General features: G+C 36.3%; 1 protein-coding gene and 1 non-coding gene across 11 annotated transcripts in view; one reads left to right on the forward strand and one right to left on the reverse strand.

Moving 5' to 3' along the window:
* Nucleotides 1-26,086, forward strand: part of FAM13B (family with sequence similarity 13 member B) — an 84,287-nt gene that overhangs the window by 37,254 nt on the left and 20,947 nt on the right. For 7 of the 10 annotated variants that reach the window (XM_027546406.1, XM_027546412.1, XM_027546405.1 and 4 more), the window contains 4 exons: nucleotides 14,190-14,231; nucleotides 14,975-15,130; nucleotides 16,891-17,023; nucleotides 24,805-24,869. In XM_027546406.1, coding sequence (XP_027402207.1) covers nucleotides 14,190-14,231; nucleotides 14,975-15,130; nucleotides 16,891-17,023; nucleotides 24,805-24,869 — 396 coding nt within the window. The remainder of the gene's footprint in view (nucleotides 1-14,189; nucleotides 14,232-14,974; nucleotides 15,131-16,890; nucleotides 17,024-24,804; nucleotides 24,870-26,086) is intronic. The other 3 variants (XM_027546413.1, XM_027546415.1, XM_027546407.1) reach the window with 2 other exon arrangements.
* TRNAG-UCC lies at nucleotides 14,588-14,660 on the reverse strand. The gene has a single exon. It is a non-coding gene; the product is annotated as a tRNA-Gly (tRNA).

Genomic DNA, 26,086 nt, shown 5'->3' on the forward strand with positions numbered 1-26,086 from the left:
GAGGCTCAGTCTTACTCAAGAAATACAAGGAAATCCCAAGCTTGTTTCTAAAGTGTGTTGTATCTGTTTAGATGAAAAATGATTGCTTTATATTCACACGTTTATATACGACTTGGCTTTATTTAGATATTCAAATGTTAGGGGACTCTTTACCTTTTAATAGAAAATAGAGAGTTCTGTAAGAGTTCTTTATTTTCACTGTGCTTTTCACAGTCTGTTTCCTAGACTGTATTGAAAAGGTTTATTTTGGCTTGAGGTTAGTTAACTTTTAATTTATATTGCTTCTAGAACTACAGATCAAAACCCCAGCTAATTGGCATTATTGTAAAGTTCATTTAAAATTGTACTTTTAATGCCTTGCTAAAACTTGGAATTTATAAAGAATAAAAAGTTTGATGCTCTTTTTCATGTGCTGTTGCTGCTAGGGCTTCATTTTTGTGAGCTCAGTAGTTTATGATGGTTTGATTTTAGGTGTAATGCAGGAAAGAAGATGTAGTGGTTAAGGAAGAATCCAAGTTGAGGAGTTTGAGACTGGTTTGCACTTCATTCTGTGGATACCTTATATGTTGAAATCCCATGGACAGAGAAGCCTGGCAGGTTGCAGTACATGGGGTCGCAAAAGTCAAACACAGCTTAGCAACTAGCACTTTCCTGTTGTTGAAGAAATGTCCCTTCAGCTGATTATAGGTGCACAAGAAATGTAGTAGTTACTTTTTCCTTTAAGCCCAGTAACTAAGCAGTTTGCAGAATATTTCAATTGGTAATCATTTCACCACATTTTCGCTAGCTAGGTTCCACTTAAAAGGGAAAAGAGGAAGAAAATGTACTTGGTGGGAGTGTCAGAAATGTTGGGTGGAAAAAAGTAAAATTTATGCTTTGGGTCAATAAGATAAATTGTTAAAGTAAAACAATTTTTGAAGTTTCAGAGCATAATAAGAACCAGACAGGTTCTCTTCCTCCTTCCTATTGCCCTGAAAATGATACATGGTATTTTAAAGACTTGGGGTTGTTATAACTTACTAACTTTCTAATAGTGAGGAATCTTTTCAATTTACTGTTGTCATAGGTATAGGGTATTCCCAGATTGATGGGGAAAGTGAAGAAATGGATTTTGCTTTTGATTGGAAAGGAATATGGGGCTTTTGTTTTGTTTTATATATTTACTTTCCAAAACTATAGTTTTTGAAATAGTCATTTAGTGGGGCTCTGGCATAAATTATCTGGAAATCATCCTTATTTTAGATTGTAAAAATTAACCATTAATGCCTTTCTGATTTGGATAATGAGTAGTAATAGTTCTCTATTGTTCATCTGTTTTAGCAATGTCGTATTTGTCATAATTTATAGCTCTTGATATAGTAGTGATTAATGAAAACAAACAGACTTTTTTCCTTTATAGTAGGTTATGCTTAAATATTTTTATAGAATAAGCCAGATTCAGAATTTTGTCCCCCTTTCCCTACCTCCCACCGAGTTGCATAGTACTTGGGAAAAAATTTGTGGACTGTTGATTGGGTCCTTGTCAATAGTGACCTCATGTTGCAGCCTGCTTCCGTTTAGACTGCAGCTCTGATGGCTCAGCAATTTTTGTAAGCCCATCACCATCGTTTATGGTATTTGAAGTTGCTTTACTTGATGTTTTTGTTAGGAGATTCTACCGTGTTCAGAATGGCTTGCAAGGCTCTGTTGCCCAGGTAAAGTGATCTTTTATCAGATTTAATTGAAACAGAGCTTCAATACTTTTATTGAAGTATTATTTGTAGTATTAAATATTTACAGTTGGGAAATTAAAATAGTAGTAGTTCCCTATGATAATTGTATTTGATTACAAAAAATTAGTAATTGGAATAAATGGCTGCAAGATTGATTTTATATTCTCAAGAAGGTCCTGTGATTCTAGGCAGATTTTAAAATAGAGTTCACAGCAGAAGGGAGAAAAAAGGTCAGAGAATCACTATAGTCTTCAGCGTTACACTTAGTTGTAGCCTGAAATAACGTGTGACCCTTGTGATTTATTGTTTGTCCTTTTTGTCTGATATTCCTTGTCTGGTGGTTTAATGAAAAGAGATTTTTAAGTGGTCTTTATGGCATCTGTCTATAGTACCTGAGTAATTTGACCTTGAATTTGTCAGCATTTATTCTTTGTGTATCTTTACTAATCAGAATTCACCTACTCAACATTATTTTGCTTCGGCTGCAGATGCATAGCCATATTGATAAATCTTTTTTTTTTTTTTTTAGCCATAGGTTTGTGTTAGCTTTGGTTTGTACATAAGTACTTTATTCCCCACAGAACGTGGCAAAAATCTGAAAATAAAGAATAATTAAATTCTTTGAAATATGAAAACTAAGTCAGTCCTTTGCTCTTGAGGAATTTTGAAAACAGTTTTACAGTCAACTTTGTAGCCTCAATCTGACTCATTCAGTACAAAATCTATGTATTTGATTTGTTTACTATAGCTTTTTGGGGGTAGGGAGAAGGTTCCTATTGAAAATAGCTATTTATTTGATTGTTCTAGCTTGTTCTTCAGGGCCAAAGAATCTTTACTTTCATTCTAATAATCTGGCTTGCTGATGAATATTTTTACATATATTTTAATTCCAATAGCGTTTAAAAAGGAAAGGAAACTGAAAGATCAAATCCTCTGGCTGCCCTCCAAATTTAAGACCATTAGAACTTTTTTTCTGTTTGACTTCTTTGGATAGGTGGAAAATATGATTAAAGTTTAATCTTTTGGGAGGCTAGATAGCTCTTGGCCAGTGTTTCTTACATTTATTAGTATGGATAAGAATCATCACTGATGCTTCTTAAAAATGTAAACTCTGAGGTCCTACCTCAGGTTTGGAGAGGAACTGAGGAATCTCCTTTCCTTTTTTTTTGGAATCTCCTTTCTTAAAGCTTTTTTTTTTTTTTAACTGAGAAAGAAATCAAAGTTACAGAAATGGGTGTAAAACAAATGTATATCAAAACAGGTTAGTAAGAGCAAGTATTCAAATATTCTAGAGTTGGAAATAAACACTGAAAGCACCCCAATAGCTCTCACAATCCTGATCTCCTTACTTTTATGGCAATCACTTTTTTCTATATTTTGGAGCTTCATGAAAATTATATCTTGCTATATATGTTTTCTTGATCCAGCTTCTTTCACTGAACATTTTATGAGAGATTTCTCTATGTGGTCACATGTCACTGTGGTTTATTAATTTCATTTGTAAAGTATTCCATTTTATGATTACACCATAGTGATTCAGTTTACTGTTGCCGGGCAATTAGATTATTTTTATTTTTGACAATTGTGAGTAACATGCTATGTACATTGTTGTACACATCTTCTGGTACTCACATGCATGCACATTTACTGTCTTTATACTTGAGTAACTATTGATGAATTGTTTTTCATGGTGCTTCTCCAGTTCACATTCCCATTAACAGTGTGTGAGCATTCCCATTGCTTCACATTGAGTGTTTCATTGTCATTTTAATAAGATTAATCCCCTTTTCATATTTGTGAGGTGCCTGGTCAAGCCTGTTTCCTATTTTTTATTGGGTTTTCTTTCTTATTGAAAAAGGAGCCCTTTTTAGGAGCCCTTAAAAAATAAGTGTTGTATTTTTCTCATTGTGTTATACCTTTTCCTTCTCATATTGTGCCTTCTGATGAATAATTCCCAATTATCTGCTAAACTGCTGCTGCTGCTAAGTCGCTTCAGTCGTGTCCGACTCTGTGCGACCCCATAGACGACAGCCCACCAGCGTCCCTGGGATTCTCCAGGCAAGAACACTGGAGTGGGTTGCCATTTCCTTCTCCAATGCAGGAAAGTGAAAAGTGAAAGTGAAGCCGCTCAGTCGTGTCCGACTTTTAGCGATCCCATGGACTGCAGCCTACCAGGCTCCTCCATCCATGAGATTTTCCATGCAAGAGTACTGGAGTGGGGTACCATTGCCCAATTATAATTGTAGATAAAAAATTCTGGCAGAATTCTGTTCTTTATTTTATGGCTGAGTAAGATTCCATTATATATATATGTGTGTATGTATGTATACATGTACCACACCTTCTTTATCCATTCTTTTCCCTTTGTGGTTAATGCTTTTTGTTCCCTGTTTAAGAAGTCTTTTCCTAACTATATACTCCTGTCTTGTAAAAGTTGCATCTTTAATCTTCCTTGTTTAGGTCTGAAATCTACCTGGGATTGATTTATCTGCAGTGTGTGGCAGATGCCAAGTTACCTTTTTCATCTAGATACTGTTTTTTCCCTGCTTTCTATAGTGGCGCCTTTGTTCTAAATCAGGCATGGGTCTGTTTATATTCCGTATGTCTGTTCTTGTGCCAGTGCTATACTGTCTTATTTACTTTGGTTTTATGGTTATTTGAAGTCTAGAATAGGGTCCAAATCTCCAATAAAATAACATTGTCACTTCAGGAGAGTCTGATATAAGAAGCCCATGGATTACATCCCTGTTTAAGGGGTAGTTAGAAAGCTTCCATATTCTAGTTTAATCTTTTATTAGTGTATGTGTATAATTATAAATAATTATAATTATAAAAGCATTTATTAAATATAAGCATTTTGATACATGGTTGCACACATACTTTATGTACTTTCTCATGTTATGTTTCCAAATTTTATGAACATTAGTAGTTTAAAAATGATACATTGACTCTGTGTAGCCTAGTCCATTTTATATATTTATTTGCTGATATTTCTTAAAAATAATTATGCAAATATAGTAAAATTTTTAAAAGTTTTTTATTGACATATAGTTGATTTATAATATGGTGTTTCAAGTGTACAGCAAAATGATTCAGTTATATGTATATATATTTTTGTCCAGATTTTTTCCTGGTTATTACAAGACATTGAATATAGTTCTCTGTGCTATACAGTAAATCCTTGTCTGTTCTATATGTAGGGTTGTGTATCTGTTAATCCCATACTCCTAATTTATCTGTCCGTTCTCCCCTTTCCCCTTTCATAACCATAAGTTTGTTTTCTGTCTGTGAGTCTGTTTTAATTTTATATATATATTCTTTTGTATTATTTTTTATATTCCACATATAAGCGGTATCATAATAGTATTTGTCTTTGTCTGTATGACTTATTTCACTTAGCCTAATGCCCTCCTAATCTATCCATGTGCTGCAAATGGCAAAATTCTTTTCTTTTTTTATGGCTAACTAGGATTCCATGTGTGTATGTATGTATACATGTACCACATCTTCTTTATCCATTCATCTGTTCATGAACCTTTAGGTTTCTTCCATATCTTGACAATTGTAGATAATGCTGTTATGAATATTGGGGTTCTTGTATCTTTTGAAATCAGGGGTTTTTTGTTTTTTGTTTTGGATATGTACCCAGGAGTGGAATTGCTGGGTCATATGGTAGTTCTGACTTTTAGTTTTTTTGGCATCCTCCATACTGTTTTCCATAGTGGCTGCACAAATTTACATTCCCACCAGCAGCGAGCTGTTGTTGTTTAATCGCGTAGTTGTGTCCAACTCTTCTGCATTCTCATAGACTGTATCCTGCCAGGCTCCTCTGTCTGTGGGATTTCCCAAGCAGGAATACACGAGTGGGTTGCCATTTCCTTCTTCAGGGGATCTTCCCAACACAGGGATCGAACCCACATCTCCTGCATTGACAGGCAGATTCTTTACCACTGAGCCTCCAGGGAAGCCCTAATAGTATACTTGGGTTCCCTTTTCTCCTCATCCTCACCAATATTTGTTCATTTGTATTCTTTTTTTGTAAATTAATGTATTTTTTATTGAAGGATAATTAATTTGTATTCTTTTTGATGATAGCCATACTGACAGGTATGAGGTTTCTCTTTGTGGTTTTGATTTGCATTTTGATCAGTGACATTTTACTGAGTGATTGTTTATCTTTTATTTGATTCTTTGTGAAGTGTCTGTTGTGCACATATCCACTAGTATTCCATTGATAACCTAACCTAATAAAAAAGAGGAAGAAAATCTTTCTGGGAGGATGAATAGATAGCTAACAGTGGCAAATTTGGAAAAATACAGGAATGTAAGCCCTATGAAAAATTAAAACATGGCACAAGGCTTTAGTAACAGATTGATGGAGTAAGCAGTTGAGAATTAGAACTTTTGGAGAATTTGTTGTAATATAAAGAAGGAGCTCACCAGAAATCACAAATTAAATGGCAACAAGAATGATGTTAGATTTATAAATTTTCTTCACATCAACATATATCAACATGTCAGTTGATATATGTTGGTATTAAAAGTATTAAAAGGTATTAAAAGTAAAACGAGTGTTTCTAGATAGGTCAAAAATTTACTAAACTTAGAGACTGCTCATCTTACTGAGAAAAATATACCAGATTTAACTTTATGAAACAGCAACTCATAATCAATGAAAAATCAACACATCATTGTAGTGGAATGTCAGAAAAGTATCTGATATCCTAGTTGACATTTAAACACTCTTTGGGGAAAGCTTGATTTGCCATATTTGGTTTTTTTTTTTTTTCCCTGTAAGTCACTAACTTTCAGCTCATCTGAAACTGCTAGGAAGAAACTGATGGCTACACTGTTCTTTGTGCACATATATGTGATTCCCACCCCCCACCCCAGCTTTTCCTGATTTCAGAAATGAAAATGATGAAATGATTTCATTTAAATATAAAAAAAAATTAGTTACTTTACTTGAGGGTATCAGCATGAAAGCATTTTGCTAAAAATAATTCATTCATGAATAATAGATTCAAGGGATTAGATCTGATAGACAGAGTGCCTAAAGAATAATGGATGAAGGTTCGTGACACTGTACAGGAGGCAGAGACCAAAACCATCCCCAAGAAAAAGAAATGCAAAAAGGCAAAAGGTTGTCTGAGGAGGCCTTACAATTAGCTGAGAAAACAAAAGTGAAAGGGAAAGGAGAAAAGGGAAGATATACCCATCTGAATGCAGAGTTCCAAAGAATAGCAAGGAGAGAGAAGAAAGTCTTCCTATAAGTGATCAACGCAAAGAAGTAGAGGAAAACAATAGAATGGGAAAGACTAGAGATCTCTTCAAGAAAATTAGAGATACCAAGGGAACATTTCATGCAAAGATGGGCACAATAAAGGACAGAAACGGTATGGACCTAAAAGAAGTGGAAGAGATTAAGAAGAGGTGGCAAGAATACACAACTATACAAAAAAGATCTTCATGACCCAAATAACGTTGATGGTGTGATCACTCACCTAGAGCCAGACATCCTGGAATGTGAAGTCAAGTGGGTCTTAGGAAGCATCACTATGAACAAAGCTAGTGAAGGTGAAGGAATTCCAGTTGAGCTATTTCAGATCCTAAAAGATGATGCTGTGAAAGTGCTACACTCAATATGCCAGCAAATTTGGAACTCTCATCAGTGGCCGTAGGACTGGAAAAGGTCAGTTTTCATTCCAATCCCAAAGAAAAGCAATGCCAAAGAATGTTCAGACTATGACACAGTTGCACTCATCTCACATGCTAGTAAAGTAATGCTCAAAATTCTCCAAGCCAGGCTTCAACAATACATGAACCGAGAGCTTCGAGATGTTCCAGCTGGATTTAAATAAGGCAGAGGAACCAGAGATCAAATTGCCAACATCCAGTGGATCGTTGAAAAAGTAACGGAGTTCCAGAAAAGCATTTACTTCTGCTTTATTGACTACGTGAAAGCCTTTGACTGTGTGGATCACAGCAAACTGGAAAATTGTGAAAGAGATGGGAATACCAGTCCACCTTACCTGCCTTCCGAGAAATCTGTATGCAGGTCAAGAAGCAACAGAGAACTGGACATGGACCAACGGACTGGTTCAAAATTGGAAAAGGAGTACGTCAAGGCTGTACAATGTCACTGTTCATATTTAACTTATATGCAAAGTACATCATGTGAAATGCCCGGCTGGATGAAGCATAATCTGGAATCAAGATTGCCAGGAGAAATAAGAATAACCTCAGATATGCAGGTAACACCGCCCTTATGGCAGAAAGTGAAGAGGAACTACAGAGCCTCCTGATGAAAGTGAAAGAGAGTGAAAAAGCTGGCTTAAAACTCAACATTAAAAAAACGAAGATCATGGCATCTAGTCCCATCACTTCATGGCAAATAAGATGGGAAAACAGTGGAAACAGTGAGAGACTTTAATTTTTTGGGCTCCAAAATCACTGCAGATGGTGACTGCAGCCATGAAATTAAAAGACACTTGCTCCTTGGAAGAAGAGCTATGACAAATCTAGGCAGCATATTAAAAAGCAGAGACATTATTTTGCCAACAAAGGTCTATCTAGTCAAAGCTGTGGTTTTTCTAGTAATCATGTACTAGAAATGTGATGATGTGAGAGTTGGACCATAAAGAAGGCTGAGCACTGAAGAATTGATGCCTTTGAACTCTGATGTTGGAGAAGACTCTTGAGAGTCCCTTGGACTTCAGGGATATCCAACCAATCAGTGCTAAAGGGGAGCAATCCTGAATATTCATTGGAAGGACTGATGCTGAAGCTCCCGTACTTTGGCCACCTGATGCGAAGTCTCATTAGAAAAGACCCTGATGCTGGGCAAGATTGAAGGCAGGAGGAGAAGGGGACGACAGAGGATGAGATGGTTGGATGGTATCACTCACTCGATGGACATGAGTTTGAACAGGGTCTGGGAGATGGCAAAGAACAGGAAAGCCTGGTGTGCTGCAGTCCATGGGGTCACAATGAGTCGGACATGGCTGATCAACTGAACTGAACTGAATTCATTCATGAAAAATAGCATAATATTGGCAGTTAAAAAAAACTTTTTTTTAAACTAGAGAGGTTATGTGTGCCAAACCAGGTTGGTTAGTGTTGTCTGATAAAGCAGTTGTGCAATTTGCTATTAATGTGTTTAAGGGAGACCTGAAGATTATTGGATGAATGGTAAATGGTGTTCATTTCGTTTCCTACAGACAATCCTGATAATATTAACCTCTGATAGACCTTCTTTCTTCCTCATGTTGGTTAGAGTTTGTGTTGGCACATTTTACAGAGTATTTTCATAGAACTGATTTAAATTTACTTTTAAAAATGATTCTTTTCATTAAGGAATCACATGCATACAGAAAAGTTCACAAATCATAAGGTCATTGAATTACCAGAATGAACTCAACTTGTATAATCATAGCATGGGTTCTTGCTTCTGTCCCTTCTCAAGTGCTACCAATCTCTCTTCTCCCACAGTAGCCACTATCTAACTTTGATTATTGTACATTAGTTTTTTTCCTCTTACTGACTTTTTTCCTTAGAAAATTGACTTTACTGAGACATATTTTTCATACAGTAAAATGTATTCATTTTATAAGTGCTGATAGTTGCTCAGTCATGTCCGACTCTTTGCGATCCTATGAACTGTAGCCCACCAGACTCTTCTGTCCGTGGAATTCTCCAGGTAAGAATACTGGATTGGGTAGCCGTTCCCTTCACCAGAGGATCTTGGATCTTCTCGACCCACGGATCAAGCCCAGATCTTTTGCTTTGTAGGCAGATTCTTTACCATATGTGCCATGGATGTATCTATTAACAACCATAGCATTCAAGATAGAGACTGTTTCTGTCTCTTCCCTTACTTCTTTATAATTGTACTCCCCCTGCTCCCTGCAATTTCTGGCCCCAGGCAATTACTGATCTGCATTCTATCACTACATAGATGAATTTTGCCTGTTTTAGAATTTCGTATAAATAGAATCTCACAGAGTAGGTACTCTTGTGTCTGGCTCTTTTTGCTTTGTATAATGTTTTTTGAGATTCATGTTAATGCATGTGTCAGTTATTCAAGACTGAATTCAAGACTAGAATTAAAAAAAATTCTAAGTATATTCCATTGTAGGGATATTCCACACTTTGTTTATGCATTTACCTATAGGTTGTTTATGCAATCAACCTATAATAGGATTGATGACTATTTTTGGCTCTTTTGAATAAAGCTGCTATGCTTTATTCATATATGTAGATATGAATAAATATATATATATATGTATATGTATATTTACATATACATATATTTATTTATATGTAGAAGTCTTTGTGTTGACTTAAACTTTCATTTCTTTTGAGTAAATACCCAAAAGTACAATTGCTGTGTCACATAGTAGGGTTTTTTTTTTTTTTTTTAATTAATTAATTTTAATTGGAGGCTAATTACTTTACAATATTTTAGTGGTTTTTGCCAAACATTGACATGAATCAGCCAGCCACAGGCACACATGTGTTCCCATCCAGAACACCCCTCCCACCTCCCTCCCCATCCCATCCCCCAGGGTCATCCCAGTGCACCAGCCCTGAGCACCCTGTCTCATGCATTGAATCTGGACCAGTGATCCACCTCACAATATGATAATATACACATTTCAATGCTACCCTCTCAAATGATCCCACCCTGGCCTTCTCCCACAGAGTGCAAAAGACTGTTCTTTACATCTGTGTCTCTTTTGCTGTCTTGCATATAGGGTCATTGTTACCATCTTTTTAAATTCCATATATATGCATTTGTATACTGTATTAGTGTTTTTCTTTCTGACTTACTTTGCTGTATATAATAGGCTCCAGTTTCATCCATCCCATTAGAACTGATTCAAATGCATTCTTTTTAATGGCTGAGTAATCCATTGTGTATATGTACCACAGCTTTAGTATCCATTTGTCTGCCGATGGACATCTGGGTTGCTTCCGTGTCCTGGCTATTGTAAGCAGTGCTGCACTGAACATTGGGGTACATGTGTCTCTTTCAGTTCTGGTTTCCTTGGTGTGTATGCCTAGCAGTGGGATTGCTGGGTCATATGGCCGTTCTATTTCCAATTTTTTAAGGAATCTTCACACTGATCTCCATAGTGGCTGTACTAGTTTGCATTCCCACCAACAGTGTAAGAGGGTTCCTTTTTCTCCACACCCTCTCCAACATTTATTGTTTGTAGACTTTTTGATAGCAGCCATTCTGACTGGCATGAGATGGAACCTCGTTGTGGTTTTGATTTGCATTTCTCTGATAAAGAGTGATGTTGAGCGTCTTTTCATGTGTTTGTTGGCCATCTGTATGTCTTCTTTGGAGAAATGTCTGTTTAGTTCTTTGCCCCATTTTTTGATTGGGTCGTTTATTTTTCTGGAATTGAGCTGCAGGAGCTGCTTGTATATTTTTGAGATTAATTCTTTGTCAGTTGCTTTGTTTGCTATTATTTCTCCCATTCTGAAGGCTGTCTTTTCACCTTGCTTGTAGTTTCCTTTGTTGTGCAGAAGCTTTTAATTTTAATTAGGTCCCATTTGTTTATTTTTGCTTTTATTTCCATTACTCTGGGAGGTGGGTCATAGAAGATCCTGCTGTGATTTATGTCAGAGAGTGTTTTGCTTATGTTTTCCTCTAGGAGTTTTATAGTTTCTGGTCTTAGGTTTAGATCTTTAATCCATTTTGAGTTTATTTTTGTGTATGGTGTTAGAAAGTGTTCTAGTTTCATTCTTTTACAAGTGGTTGACCAGTTTTCCCAGCACCACTTGTTAAAGAGATTCTCTTTTCTCCATTGTATATTCTTGCCTCTTTTGTCAAAGATAAGGTGTCCATAGGTGTTTGGGTTTATCTCTGGGCTTTGTATTTTGTTCCATTGATCTATATTTCTGTCTTTGTGCCAGTACCATACTGTCTTGATGACTGTAGCTTTGTAGTATAGTCTGAAGTCAGGCAGGTTGATTCCTCCAGTTCCATTCTTCTTTCTCAAGATTGCTTTGGCTATTCGATGTTTTTTTGTATTTCCATACAAATTGTGAAATTATTTGTTCTAGTTCTGTGAAAAATACCATTGGTAGCTTGACAGGGATTGCATTGAATCTATAGATTGCTTTGGGTAGTATACTCATTTTCACTATATTGATTCTTCTGATCCATGAACATGGTATATTTCTCCATCTATTTGTGTCCTTTTTGATTTCTTTCATCAGTGTTTTATAGTTTTCTATATATAGGTCTTTTGTTTAGGTAGGTTTATTCCTAAGTATTTTATTCTTTTCATTGCAATGGTGAATGGAATTGTTTCCTTAGTTTCTGTTTCTGTTTTCTCATTGTTAGTGCATAGGAATGCAAGGGATTTCTGTGTGTTAATTTTATGTCCTGCAACTTTACTATATTCATTGACTAGCTCTAGTAATTTTCTGGTGGAGTCTTAGGATTTTCTATGTAGAGGATCTTGTCATCTATAAACAGTGAGTTTTATACTTCTTCTTCTTTTCCAATCTGGATTCCTTTTATTTCTTTTTCTTCTATGATTTCTGTGGCTAAAACTTCCAGAACTATGTTGAGTAGTAGCCGTGACAGTGGGCACCCTTGTCTTGTTCTTGACTTTAGGGGAAATGCTTTCAGTTTTTCGCCTTTGAGGATAGTGTTTTCTGTGGGTTTATCATATATGGCTTTTATTATGTTGAGATATATTCCTTCTGTTCCTGCTTTCTGGAGGTTTTTTTATCATAAATGGATGTTGAATTTTGTCAAAGGCTTTCTCTGCATCTATTGAGGTAATGATACAGTTTTTATCTTTCAATTTGTTAATGTGGTGCATCACGTTGATCAGTTTGCGGATATTAAAGAATTCTTGCATCCCTGGCGTAAAGCCCACTTGGTCATGATGTATGATCTTTTTAATATGTTGTTGGATTCTGTTTGCTAGAATTTTGTTAAGGATTTTTTGCATCTATGTTCATCAGTGATATTGGCTTGTAGTTTTCTTTTTTTGTGGCATCTTTGTCTGGTGTTGGTATTAGGGTGAAGGTGGCCTCATAGAATGAGTTTGGAAGTTTACCTTCCTCTGCAATTTTCTGGAAGAGTTTGAGTAGGATAGATGTTAGCTCTTCTTTAAATTTTTGGTAGAATTCAGCTGTGAAGCTGTCTGGTCCTGGGCTTTTGTTTGCTGGAAGATTCCTGATTACAGTTTCAATTTCTGTGCTTGTGATGGGTCTGTTAAGATTTTCTATTTATTCCTGGTTCAGTTTTGGAAAGTTATACTTTTCTAAGAATTTGTCCATTTCGTCCAGGTTGTCCATTTTATTGGCATATAGTTGCTGATAGTAATCTCTTATGATCCTTTGTATTTCTGTGTTGTCTGTTGTGATTTCTCCATTTTCATTTCTAATATTGTTGATTTGATTCTTCTCCCTTTTTTTCTTGATGAGTCTGGCTAATGTTTTGTTTATTTTATTTATCAACCAGCTTTTAGCTTTGTTGATTTTTGCTATGGTCTCCTTTGTTTCTTTTTCATTTATTCCTGCCCTAATTTTTATGATTTCTTTCCTTCTACTAACTGTGGGGTTCTTCATTTCTTCCCTTTCTAGTTGCTTTAGGTGTAGAGTTAGGTTATTTATTTGACTTTTGTCTTGTTTCTTGAGGTATGCCTGTATTGCTATGAACCTTCCCCTTAGCACTGCTTTTACTGAGTCCATAGGTTTTGGGTTATTGTGTACATAGTAGGTTTTATAAGAAGGCTGCCCAACTGGCTTCCAGGGTGGTTGAAACATTTTACATTCCCATCAGCATTATGTGAATGTTCTATTTGCTTCACATCCTTACCTACACTTTAATTTTCAGTATTTTAGTAGTATATATATATCTCATTGTGGGTTTTAAGTTGTATGTTTGATAGCTGTGGTAAAAATGAGTCTATTATCTAGGTTTTTATAGGTATCAGTAGATACTGTGGTATAAAATTTGCTAAGGAAAATGTTACCAGCACAGTGAATGATGTGGCCTGAATTTTTGTTTCTAATTTGCCTTTTCATTTTGTAGCTTGAGAATATCCTCTGAGTAGTAGTGTGTACTATTACTTTTGGCACGGAGCACAGGCCAGCATTGAGGCCTCCATACTGTCCTAGGTGAATACTTTTGTTTGGCCCAGAAGTCAGTTTTTTTTTTCCTTCAGGCTTAGAATAGGTCAGTGTTTTTCCAGGTAAGCACCAGGTGAAGTAGTTGCATGCCCCTTCCCTCCCCCCCTCCCCCCCAACACAAATGAACCAACACACACAGACAATACGTATTTTAAGGGTCTTCTGTGAGAGTTTCTTTGGAAAATTAGAAAAGTAAAACTTAGTGCACACTCTCCTGGGTGTATCAAGGTAGTGTAAATGTGGAGTTTTTACCACATTTTGTAGTCATTTAGTATTGAAAATTTTACAGCTAATTTTTTTCTTTGATTACAGTGCCCATACATCACCCATCAGCATGTTACCAGCCTCTGCAGAGTAAGTAGTATACTTATAGAAGACAGCTTAAAAAGCTTTTAAAAATATTAATAAGCTGTAGAAATTAAAAGCATGTATTTATTGTAAATACTTACTTTAGAGGAAAGATTGTACATAAGGTAGTGAAACTGGTTAGTATTTTATGTACTTTAGTCAGAACAAATGAAGAAGGAATGCATTGCACTGATACACAAAGATGAACTTTTTTTCAGATGATTTTTTTTTAATCTTCTGAAATGACTGAACAATGCCAATAGAGCTTTTTTTTCTAGTAAAGGTTCCATGCCCCACCCACTCCCCCCACAAATGGCTGCTTTATTAATACTGGCTATGGTGCATGGCATGTGGCATCTTAGTTCTCCAACCAGGGATTGAACCTGTGCCCCCTGCAGTGGAAATGCAGAGTCCTAACCACTGGACCACTGGGGAATTCCCTGAGAAGTCTTTTTAAATGGCTTTGTTATGTTGTAGGGAGGAATGAATTACTGGGACAAGTGATCATTCCTGCGTCAGTAGTAGTATTGACATGATTGATTTGTGTAATGTCTGGGCAAATTTCATTTTAAAATTTAAGCAATTATCATGTATTCCTTTTCTGTATTTCTTTTTCCACTCTAGCCTATTCATTTGAATACCATTGTATATTTTTTTAAACTGGTTGTACATTTTAAAGTTTGTGTTTATGTGACCAAATAACCTAGTTAGGGTGACTGCTTCTCACTAAAATGTGTTCTGTTTTATAGCATTTTAGAAAGAACAATTAGAGCAGCTGTGGAACAGCACCTTTTTGATCTGCAGAGCAGCATAGATCATGATCTTAAGAACTTACAGCAGCAAAGTCTCGTGTGTAATAATGAAGCAGGAAGTGTTAATTGTGATGGGGAAGGATCTAATAACCAGTAAGAAACTTTTAAAACATTTGACTATTTTTTATTGAATTATAAAATTGTTTCACCTTTTAAAAAACAGTTTTTTCTTTAATGATAGTGTCTGATCTTACTTGACCATTTCTGAAAGTCAGTGTGAAAAGTGACTTTGTATATACTTGCTTATAAATTGTATATACTTCTTCACATTAAAAATCTCATAAGTCTTCTGTTAAGATAGTAGACATTGAGTCCAGCAAAGTCTGTGAACACCAGATGAAGTAGCGGGCTTATATAATTACCTTTAGGATCTATGTTATGTGAAAAATAACTTTAAAAAGAGTAGACCTATATTCTGTTTTCCAGATGGTCACACCATGGCATGTAGTTTTCCAGATAGATAGGTACTGGGACAGCAGATTGACATCACTCCTAGTGCACATGGTCATTGAATGAATTGGTGAATGGAATCATCCTTTGCTATTTAACTTGTTTTCCTGTCTCCAGGCTTTGCCTTCCCTACCCTCTGTTGTTTTAGGTTAGCTGTTAATAATTGGATTTGTGCAAGTTAAAAGTACCCCATGTACTGTGTGGTGTGTGATGTTACTCCACTCTTCATCTGACTTGTTATCTTTAGGTGACGAAAGCTTCATATCCTTTCCTGTTACCTCAGCCCTAGAGGTGCTTTCTTCTGAGTCTACAGATGATTTTTATAGTTTGCATTGGTCAGTTTTTGTTTTGGGGACAAATCTATAGAGCAGCATAGATCATGATCTTAAGAAAGACGTACCCAAATTTGGAGAATTCATAGGAAGGCCAAAAAAAAAAAAATAGATGACTAGGTAGAATTTTGTTTTTGTGTTAAGAATTAGATTTTTAAAGGCCAAATATGTCAAATACACCAGACTAGCTATCACATGTGGAATGAAACTGAGAAATTAATAGCTATAAATACCAATGCTGGGACTATGTTTATGGAATACCGGATTGTACAACTGCAGGTGTGCCATATAATCTGCATGGATGGCATCACCGCCAGCCTGTGCAGTGATGTGATGGCCCCGATTTGTGTGCTTTGAAGGCATTATTTGAACTATACAGGTGGATCTGTAGGAAGTATTTGAGTTGAATATGAAGGAAAGAAGCAGTATCCAAATGGTAGAAAGAGAAAAATGTTTCAAAGGATATAATATAAGCAGATTTCTTGGAGTTTGCCCTTTTGGCTTAGCTAGAGATCCTGAAAACCTATGTCTATGCTCAGATATTATTATAGAAATAACTCATATTCTCATGGTAGAATTCTCATATTGTCTGGTTGGGGTATCATCTTTATAAACAACCTGCAGTGTTTTACATATTCTAAATTATGTAAGATGAAAAAATCTGCAGTAGGAAGCTATTCCTGTTGTACTTGAAAAGGTGTTAAACACTGTTGCCCAGTGCTAGACTTGGGTTTTAATCTGCAGACAGGTCGTTACTATGATTTAGCATGTGCATTTGTAAGGGAGATCACTGTTTTGACACATAAATTATTTTTAAAGCCATTCATTTGCTGTGAAAATATTCAAAGTGGATAATAAATTAAGGTCCTTACAACATCCCATGGAGGGACAGAAATAAACTTTGAATCCTTTATAATCTAACTTGACATGCTAAATAAACTGGATCTTTATGAAAAAGATATGTTTTCTACTATGAGAAAAAGTTTCAGATTGTTACTTTTATTTATTTATTTTAAAGGCATTACATATTCAACATGTGGCTTGATCTGACTTTTTAATCTTCATTACTAGGGTTGATATTGCTGATGGTATTATTAATGCCAGTGAACATAACAGAGACTGTTCAGAACCTGTGGCTAGCACTAATTTAGACAATGAAGTTATGCAGCAAGATTTTGTATTTGAGGATGAAGAAAATAACCAGGTAAGAAATGTAGAGACTTAAAAATCTCTGTGTTAAGTGTACTAGATCAACAGTCCCCCACCTTCTTGGCACTAGGGACTAGTTTCATGGAAGACAGTTTTTCCATGGATTTGGTGGGGGGTGCTGGTTCCGGTGGTAATGAGAGCAGTGGCAGATGAAGTATTGCTCGCTTGCCTGCCTGCCTCTCACCTCTGCTGTGGGCTGATCCTCACAGGCCAGGATCCTAACAGACCGCAGCCCAGGTGGTGGGAACCCATGTATGTACTAGATTACAATTCTGATTGCTTTATGTGTTCCTTTGGTACCAGAAGCCTTAGTTCACTTTCTTTGCTGATACATGTGTTTGTCTTGATTCCAAGTCCCAAGAACATACATTGTTTCAGTGGAGATCAGGAACCATCATTGAATAGAGAAGTAGATGCAGAATACCTTATTTTTAAATACTTTTCTGGAAGGAAACAAATTACAGTGTCAGCTGAGGTGATTGTTGGTTTTATGGTTGAATTTTGTTCTTTTTAAAAGCCATGTATGTCCCAGATATTTTCTGAAGAACATGGACTCTTTTCATAATTATGGAAAGCCCATGAACATCATTTAAGAAGTAAATTATTTTCACTGTCAACATTTTTTAGTAATAACATTTAAAAAATAATTTCAGTGAGTGTACAAAGCATTTTTCTAAGACGTGTTTCAAAGCTTTGTTAACACTTTTTAAAATAAGATACTTAATGGATGAAGAAATTTTCTTCAGCATGTTTTCATTCTAAATCATATGCTAACATACATATTGTAACGAATCAAAGATTTGTGTTTAGGCTTTCCCTCTTAATAGCAGTATAACTTTGACTAGTTACCTAACTTTTCTGAATTTTTGTTTTTTGTTTTTCTTTATATAAGTGGGAGGTAATACCCACTCTAGAGGTTTGTTATAAAGATACAAAGAAGTAAAAGTACAAACCTATTTTATGAACTGGAAAACATTTCACAGAATTTAAGCTGCTCCTGGACTTAGTTTTATTGGACTCGTATGTAACTAATATTCTTACTTTCTTTCACTGGCATATTAATCTTTTTTCATCTGTTCATGGTTATTGATTCTGTTCTTGTCTCTTTGCTCCACTGATACACTTTCTTCACTTAGCTTTCAGGATATCTCACTCCTCTGTTGTTTTTTTCCCTCCTTGACTGGCTGTTGTATCCCTTTGCTGATTGCTTTTTGTGTTCTGAAATTAATATGGCCCAGGGCCCAGTTTTCTCAAGTCACTAATTTTCATTACTCCAGTGGTAATCTCATTTAGTCTAATGGTTTTAAATACCATCTCTCAGCTAAAGGCTCCCAAGTTTATACTCTAGTCCAGATCTCTCTCTTAACTTTAGATTCCTATACCTAGAAGCTCTGCTCAGCGTTGAATATCTTTGTTGTTGTTCAGTCGCTAAGTCGTGTCCAACTCTTTGCAACCCTATGGACTGCAGCACACCAGGCTTCCCTGTCCTTCACTGTCTCCCTGAGTTTGCTCAAACTCACATCCATTGAGTCAGTGATGCCATTCAATCATCTCATCCTCTGTTGCCCTCTTCTCTTCTTGCTCTCAATCTTTTCCCAGCATCAGGGTCTTTTCAAATGAGTTGGCTCTTCATATCAGGTGGCCGAAGTATTAGAGCTTCACCTTCAGCATCAGTCCTTCCAATGAATATTCAGGGTTGATTTCCTTTAGGATTGACTGGTTTGATCTCCTTGAAGTCCACAGAACTCTCAAGAGTCCTTTCCAACACCACAATTCAAAAGTATCAATTCTTCAGCGCTCAGCCTTCTTTATTGTCCACCTCTCACATCTATATATGACTACTGGAAAAATCATTGCTTTGACTATATGGATCTTTATTGGCAAAGTGGTATCTCTGCTTTTTAATACGCTGTCTAGGTTTGTCATACCTTTCCTTCAAAGGAGCAAGTGTCTTTTAATTTTGTGGCTGCAGTCACCATCTACAGTGATTTTGAAGCTGAAGAAAATGAAATGTCACCATTTCTACTTTTCCTCCATCTATTTGCCATGAAGCAATGGGACCGAATGCCGTGATCTTCTCTTTTTCAATGTTGAGTTTTAAGCCAGCTTTTTCACTCTCCTCTCACTTTCATCAAGAGACCACATTCTGCCATTAGAGTGGTATCTCTATATCTGAGGTTGTTGATATTTCTCCTGGCAATCTTGAATATCTTAACATCTTAATTAAACATCTTAATATCTTAAAACATCTTTTTAAAAAAAAAAAAACTCATTTATTTGTTTGTTTTGGCTGTACTGGGTCTTTGTTGCTGTGCAGGCTTTTCTCTAGTTACCAAGTGGGGACTGCTCTCCAGTTGTGGTGTGTGGGCTTCTCCTTGCGGTGGCTTCTCTTGCTGCAGAGCATGGATTCTAGGGCGCACAGGCTCCAGTAGTTTCCATGTGTGGGCTCAGTAGTTGTGGCTCTCAGGCTCTAGAGCTTGGGCTCATGGGCTCAGTTGCCCTGAAGCATGTGGCCTCTTCCTGGAGCAGGGATTTTATCTGGACCACCAGGGACCACTAGACCACCAGGGAATCCCTGATAAACATCTTATAAACATTTTATAATAAGCATCTTAACATGCTTAAACAAGCTGCATGGCAAGGTTTAAAAAAAAAATTCTATACCTTTATTATAAGCTAAATGCTTGCATAAATTTTATTATAAACTAAATGCTTGCATAAATTTGGCTGTTTCTCTTTCCTTCATCAACTGTGAATGATCCTTGCCAGTGTTTGGGATTTTGGCCATGCTAATAGGTATCTAGTGTTATCTCATTGATACAGTTTACAATTCCCTCATGACATAGGGTTCAGCATCTTTTCTGAAAATATGCTTATTTTGCCATCTGAATATCTTGGCTGAGTTCAGGTCTCTTGTTCATTTTTTGATTGAGTTGTTTACTGAGTTTTAAAAGTTCTTTACTATTTTGAGTAAGTCTCTTATCAGATATAAAATATCAGGTCTTAGGAAATCTTAAGGATTTTTATATTGATATGATGAGATTGATCTCTTAAGTTTTTAGTTATAACAAGTTCTATAGTAATTTGTACTGTTTGAGGGTGGAAAGTGTCGGTAAATCAGTAGCCTGATTTGAGTTCATATCAAAATATCTGATGTTATCAGTAAATTTCTCACATCGTGCCGTGCCAAGATGCTTCAGTCATGTCCGACTCTTTGCGACCCTGTGGACTGTAGCCTACCAGGCTCCTCTGTCCATGGGATTTTCCAGGCAGGAATACTGGAGTGGGTCTCTGTGCAGAGGATGTTCCTGACCCAGGGATTGAACCCACATCTGTGGCTCCCACAGTATAGGCGAATTCTTTACTGGTGAGCCACTGGGGAAGCCCAAATTTCTCATAAAAGCAGTTCATTTCCGGATTAGCAGACCTTCATGGCTGGCACCTTGCCAAATTTGCAATTATTTATATCTTCTGAACCCTATTTATATCTTCTGAACCCTGAGAAATTGCTGGAATTTAAGTACCTCCTTTCAGAAGTGAAGGCCAGAAGTATTTGGGAAGCTCTAGCAGACAACCAAGAGGAAGAAATAGCTATCAGTTTGACTTGAATTGTTATGAGACTCCACTTTCTTTTTTTAAACAGAAATACTCAATACCTCTGACAGGCAACAACCATTCAATAATGTGTTGTTTTTTAAATCAGTCTCTCTTTTTAAAACAGTCTCTCTTTTAAAATTAAAAAAATTGAGGTATAGTTGACATATTACGGTAGTTTCAAGTGCATAACATTGAGTACCTGTATATATTGTGAAATGATCACAAGTCTAGTTATTAGTATCTATTACCACACAGTTAAATTTTTTTTCTTGTGATGAGTCTTTTAAGATCTACTCTCAGTAGCTTTCAGATATGCAATATAGTATTATTAACTATAGTTATGATGATGTATGTTATAGTTCTATATCTTATTTATTTTTTATCTAGAAAGTTTGTACCTTTTGATTACCTTCACCCATTTTCCCCACTACCAACCCTCACCTCTGGCAACCACCAGATATGTTTTCTATATAGATGTTTGACTTTATCTTATAATTCCACATAAAAGTGAGATCATATGGTATTTGTCTTTGTCTAACTTATTTCACTTAGTCATAATGCCTTCAAGGTCCATCCATGTTATTGCAAGTGGGGATGCTGGGTTTTTTTTTTTAATGGCAGAATAATATTGCATTGTGTGTGTGTTACATGTATACACACCCACACAGAAAATTATTCAGCTGTTTATCTATTGAGGGACACTTAGGTTGTTTCTGTATCTTGACTATTGTAAATAATCCTGCAGTAAACATGGAGGTGCACCTGTCTTTTTGAGGCAGCATTTTTCTTTGCTTCACATAAACATCCGGAAATGGAATTGCTAGTAAGCATGGTAGTTCTATTTTTGATTCTTTGAGGAGCCTCCATACCATTTTCCTTAGTGGCTGTACCAATTTACATTTCCATCTCCAAAACACGAGGTTTCCTTTTTATCCACATCCTCACTGGCACTTACTTTGTGTTGTCTTTTTGGTGATAGCCATTCTAATGGGTGTGAGGTAGTATCTCACTGTGGGTTTGATTTGCATTTTCCTGATAGTGATGTTGAGCACCTTTTCATGTACTTGTTGGCCATCTGTACTTCGTTTTTGGGAAAATGTCTATTTAGATGTTCTGCCCATTTTTTAATTGTATTATTTATTTTTTGCTATTGAGTTTTATGAGTTCTGTTTATATTTTGGAGATTAACTCCTTATCCAGATACATGATTTTGCAAGTATTTTCTCCCATTCTGTAGGTTATTTTTTCATTTTGTTGATGATTCATCTGCTGTGGAGACCTCGTCAGTTTTGCCCACATTAATTCAGTGAAAGAAATTGGGCTAGATTGAAGAATATTTAATGTATTTTTATAAAACCTTTAAAAATTGTGGATCATTGTGCTATATATATGAAACTTATATTGTATATAAACTATACCTCGATTAAAACATTTTTTTTAAGTCTTCATAACCTAACTGATGGGGCTTCCCAGGTGGCGCAGTGGTAAAGAATCTGCCTGTCAATGCAGGAGACATAAGAGACACAGGTTTGCTCTCTGAGTCGGGAAGATCCCCTAGAGTAGGAAATGGCAACCCACTCCAGTACTCTTGCCAGGGAAATTCTATGGGCAGAAGAGCCTGGCGGGTTACAGTCCATGGGGTTGCAAAAAATTGGACATGACTGAGCACATACCTTTCACATTTAATCTAACTGACAGAAAAATATAATGAGTTGGCACTCATTTAAATGGAAAGTTGTTGTTAATTAAAAAGTTTTTTTCTGCTTAACACACAGCAGATTTTTGCTCCAATGTGTTTTTATATCTGTTGAACTATAAAATCAAGTTGGAGACTACAGTTTTAAGTTTTTCTGGGTAATCCAAATTTTTAGATTCTAAAGTTCTGTAGCTTTATTTCTGCCATCTGGTGGTTGAAAATGCTTTAGTAAGTTTTCTTATAAGCAGATGAAATGTGTAGAATAAAGCAGGGATAGTTAGCTTATCTAAAAGAAGTAGCTGCCGTACTTGAGCAAAACTAGGTCAGCGGAGATGGAAGGATGAGCGACTAAGCCATGTGGAAGTATCGTTGTGGATGGCTAAGGAATGGATGGAGACCAAGGAAATTACTGGTCTTTAATTAGCTCCTGTCAGGAAGTCCTGACAGCCCCTAATACCTTGGCAATATGATTGTGCTGTAGCTGCTGCTCCCACTGTTGCTGCCATTGCCACCACCTTTTTTCACCAAAGGGCTCTAGCTTTCCTGAATTGAGACCAGCGTGCCTTAGATGTCCTTTATGAGGACTCTGATGTTTGTGGAGAAGGGAGGGAAGACAGCACAGGCTGCTTTGTCATCTGATATTTTAGAAAAAAGAGCTTTTTTCTTCTTGTGTATAAAGGATTAAATATTTTATCTGGAATGAATTCTGAGAAAGTAAAATTTTTCTAAGTGATGAAGTATATTTTAGTTTCTAAGGAAAGTATTGCATATTTCCTGTATGTTAAATGAAGACTGGCTGTATTCTAACATGACTAATAACTTTTATTTTTCTTTGTCCTGAGATATTGTGTAGAGCACAGTTCTGCACTCGACTCTGAATTTCATCTGTCTTTTCCACTGCTGGGCTGTCAGCTTTTGCTGTTGTCACTACATTTTTTTATATTATCCCTAATTGAGATCTTGTTTAATACTTTTCACTATTTAAGAATTATGTTGCCTAAATCTGGGTGGAGGATATGTGGATATTAGTTATATCAGTGATCATATTTTATTTCAGTTATTTCATAGTAAAAAGAATTATAGGTTAAGTTAAGGTTGGTCATGTAATAGTATGCTTTATAATAGAGCTTTACAGTTTTTCTTATAAGCTCTTTCTTTTGATTCTCTGACAACAACCATAAGATAGGCACATAAGTGATTGTTACTGTCTTATTTTCCATCAGAAGGAAAGAACTGGGACTTGAATTTGGTGGAGTAAAGCAAAAAGGCTCGTTTTAAATATTGAATCTGTATAATGGTTTTTCACGGTTCCCGAAACCCTCATATTTAAGAATGTAAAGCTATATTCCAGAGCATGGACGTTGTTGAAGTCTGATTTTTAGATCAGTGGTTCTATACACTTTGGGTCCCAAGGACCTCTTTATACTCTAGAACTCTAAATTATTCAGGGTCCCAAAAAACTTTTGTGTACCTAGGTATGTCTATTAGTATTTAGTATATTAGAAATTAAAACTGAGCAATTAAAATATTTATTAATTCACTTAACATAATAAACTCACTCAAGGTGACATAAATAAGATTGCTTTTTTTTCTTAATAAAAAGCAGCTATTTTTAAAAGAAGTTATTTTGAGGCATGGCATTGTTATACATACTTAGCGATCTTGCTACTGTCTGACTTAGAAGTCAGCTGGATTCCCATATGTGCTTCTGCATTCTCTCTGTTGCTATAGATTCTTTTGTTTCAAGTGCATGAGGCTAGTTAGCTTCACAGAGATACATTCAAAAAGAGAGTATTTTAATAACTTTTTACAGACTGTCTTTCACATTAAACAAAACTGCACAAGTAGTAGTTTCTTAATCTAGGAAGATCAAATCTTGATTTCTGAGGTGATCATCAAAAACACTAAAAGGTTTACATAGTTTGAAGTATGCACAGGACATTTGTATTAGACTTGATAGGTATTTATTTTAGAGAGGAGTAGGCATGGAATGGTATCTCAGAGCCCATTGGAAAATTAGGGAGCATTCTCATGTGCTTTTGAGTTTCAGAGTTGTTATTTCAAATATATGTCATAAAGGGATCTGGTGAACTGTGTGACTCCTCTGCTACCTGTTAGGAAGTTAACCAACTTGTATGTTCATTGCTGACGAGAAAGAGTAGTAGCTGACCATCATTTTTAGAGGAGAAAATTCTAAGGAAGGAAAAAGAATGTGATAGTAGTAGCAGTAGCTCTTGCCCAGTAGGGTAGTAAGAAAAACAGGGTCCTCATTTTATACACATGCACCCCCATACACACAACTCAAATTTTGAGGAAGGTCAATTACTCTCTAAAAAAGGACATTAACACCTGCAGACTATTTTAAGTAGTAGTTAAAAGAGGGGCATTTGACTAATTTATAATCTAATATCCTAATTTGGATTGGAAACTTCTCAACTTTAAGGGGATGGGAACTCCTTAATAAGTGGTGTTCTTTTTGTCAGTGTGTAGGTATATTGTTAGAGCCATGCAGTGACCATGGTGATGGTGAAGATGACTGTCTTGAGAGGTAAGCATTTTTTCTTGTTGTTGCTAATTAACTATTCATTTTGAAAATTGGAGTTCTTTACAGATTCTGGGGTGAATTTTTTAGATGAAGCTTTCTGTTACAACATATATTTTAGGTGAGCAAACAAAACCAAACATCTTATTTTGATGATAAGTATACAGCATATTAGAGCTTCCCAGACGGCTCAGTGGTAAAGAATCCACCTGCCAAAGCAGGATACTCAGTTTGGACCCCTGGGTTGGGAAGATCCCCGGAGAAGGAAATGGCAACCCACTCCAGTATTCTTGCCTGGGAAATCCCGTGGACAGAGGAGCCTGGTGGGTTACAGTCCATGGCGTCACAGAGAGTTAGATATGACTGAGCTACTGAGCAGCAGCAGCAGCATAAGGCATACTAAATGTCCATAAATATTCAGAGTAGATACAGGTTAAGACAGGTGTTATAAATTGGAAAACATTCAGAAATTAGAACACTGCCTTCTTGGAAACACTTCAAACTTTTCACTTGATTTGTAGAACAGTTCGGGAGTTTATTGATACTCTGAATACATGCTTCAGTGAGTTAATTCAGAAGTCTTGGAACTGTCTACAGCTAACTGAAAGATTGTAACATATTTGCCTGGACAAACATATAGGGATTTTTTACTCCTATTCCAGTTCCTCTGTGTGTCCTAGTACAGTCCGACGCAGTTAGTGCTTGTTTATGTCCTTGGCTTGCAGTAATGGAAGGGGGCATTCCCTAGGCAATAAGTCTTTTACGAAAATGGCAACCCACTCCAGTACTCTTGCCTGGAGAATCCCATGGACGGAGGAGCCTGGTGGGCTACAGTCCACAGGGTTGCAAAGAGTCGGACACAACTGAGCGAATCCTTAGTCACCATAGATACTTGATAGAGTCCCTTTGAACAGAAGCTTTCTAGAATGTTTTAAAGTTTTGGATATCATTACTCTTTTTATGATTTGTTAAGACATTGCTAAAAAATGTGGATAATTTTCTTAAGAATGACGGTTTGATCTTCTGAAAACATCAGTAATGAAGTTGCAGATTAGACTGTTAATACCGAGAAATCCCATACAACGTTACTGATTTGGTGGTAGCCTGTTGGCAAGGGTAAACTTGCATTAATGTTGTTATCTGTCTTAATTGTGAGTAGAAAACCTGTTCTCTTAGGGCAAGTAAATTCTTTGGAGCCGTATCTCTGAAGCATCCCCCTACAC

This window comes from Bos indicus x Bos taurus, chromosome 7 (genome assembly GCF_003369695.1).
Source record: "Bos indicus x Bos taurus breed Angus x Brahman F1 hybrid chromosome 7, Bos_hybrid_MaternalHap_v2.0, whole genome shotgun sequence".
NCBI lineage: Eukaryota > Metazoa > Chordata > Mammalia > Artiodactyla > Bovidae > Bos > Bos indicus x Bos taurus.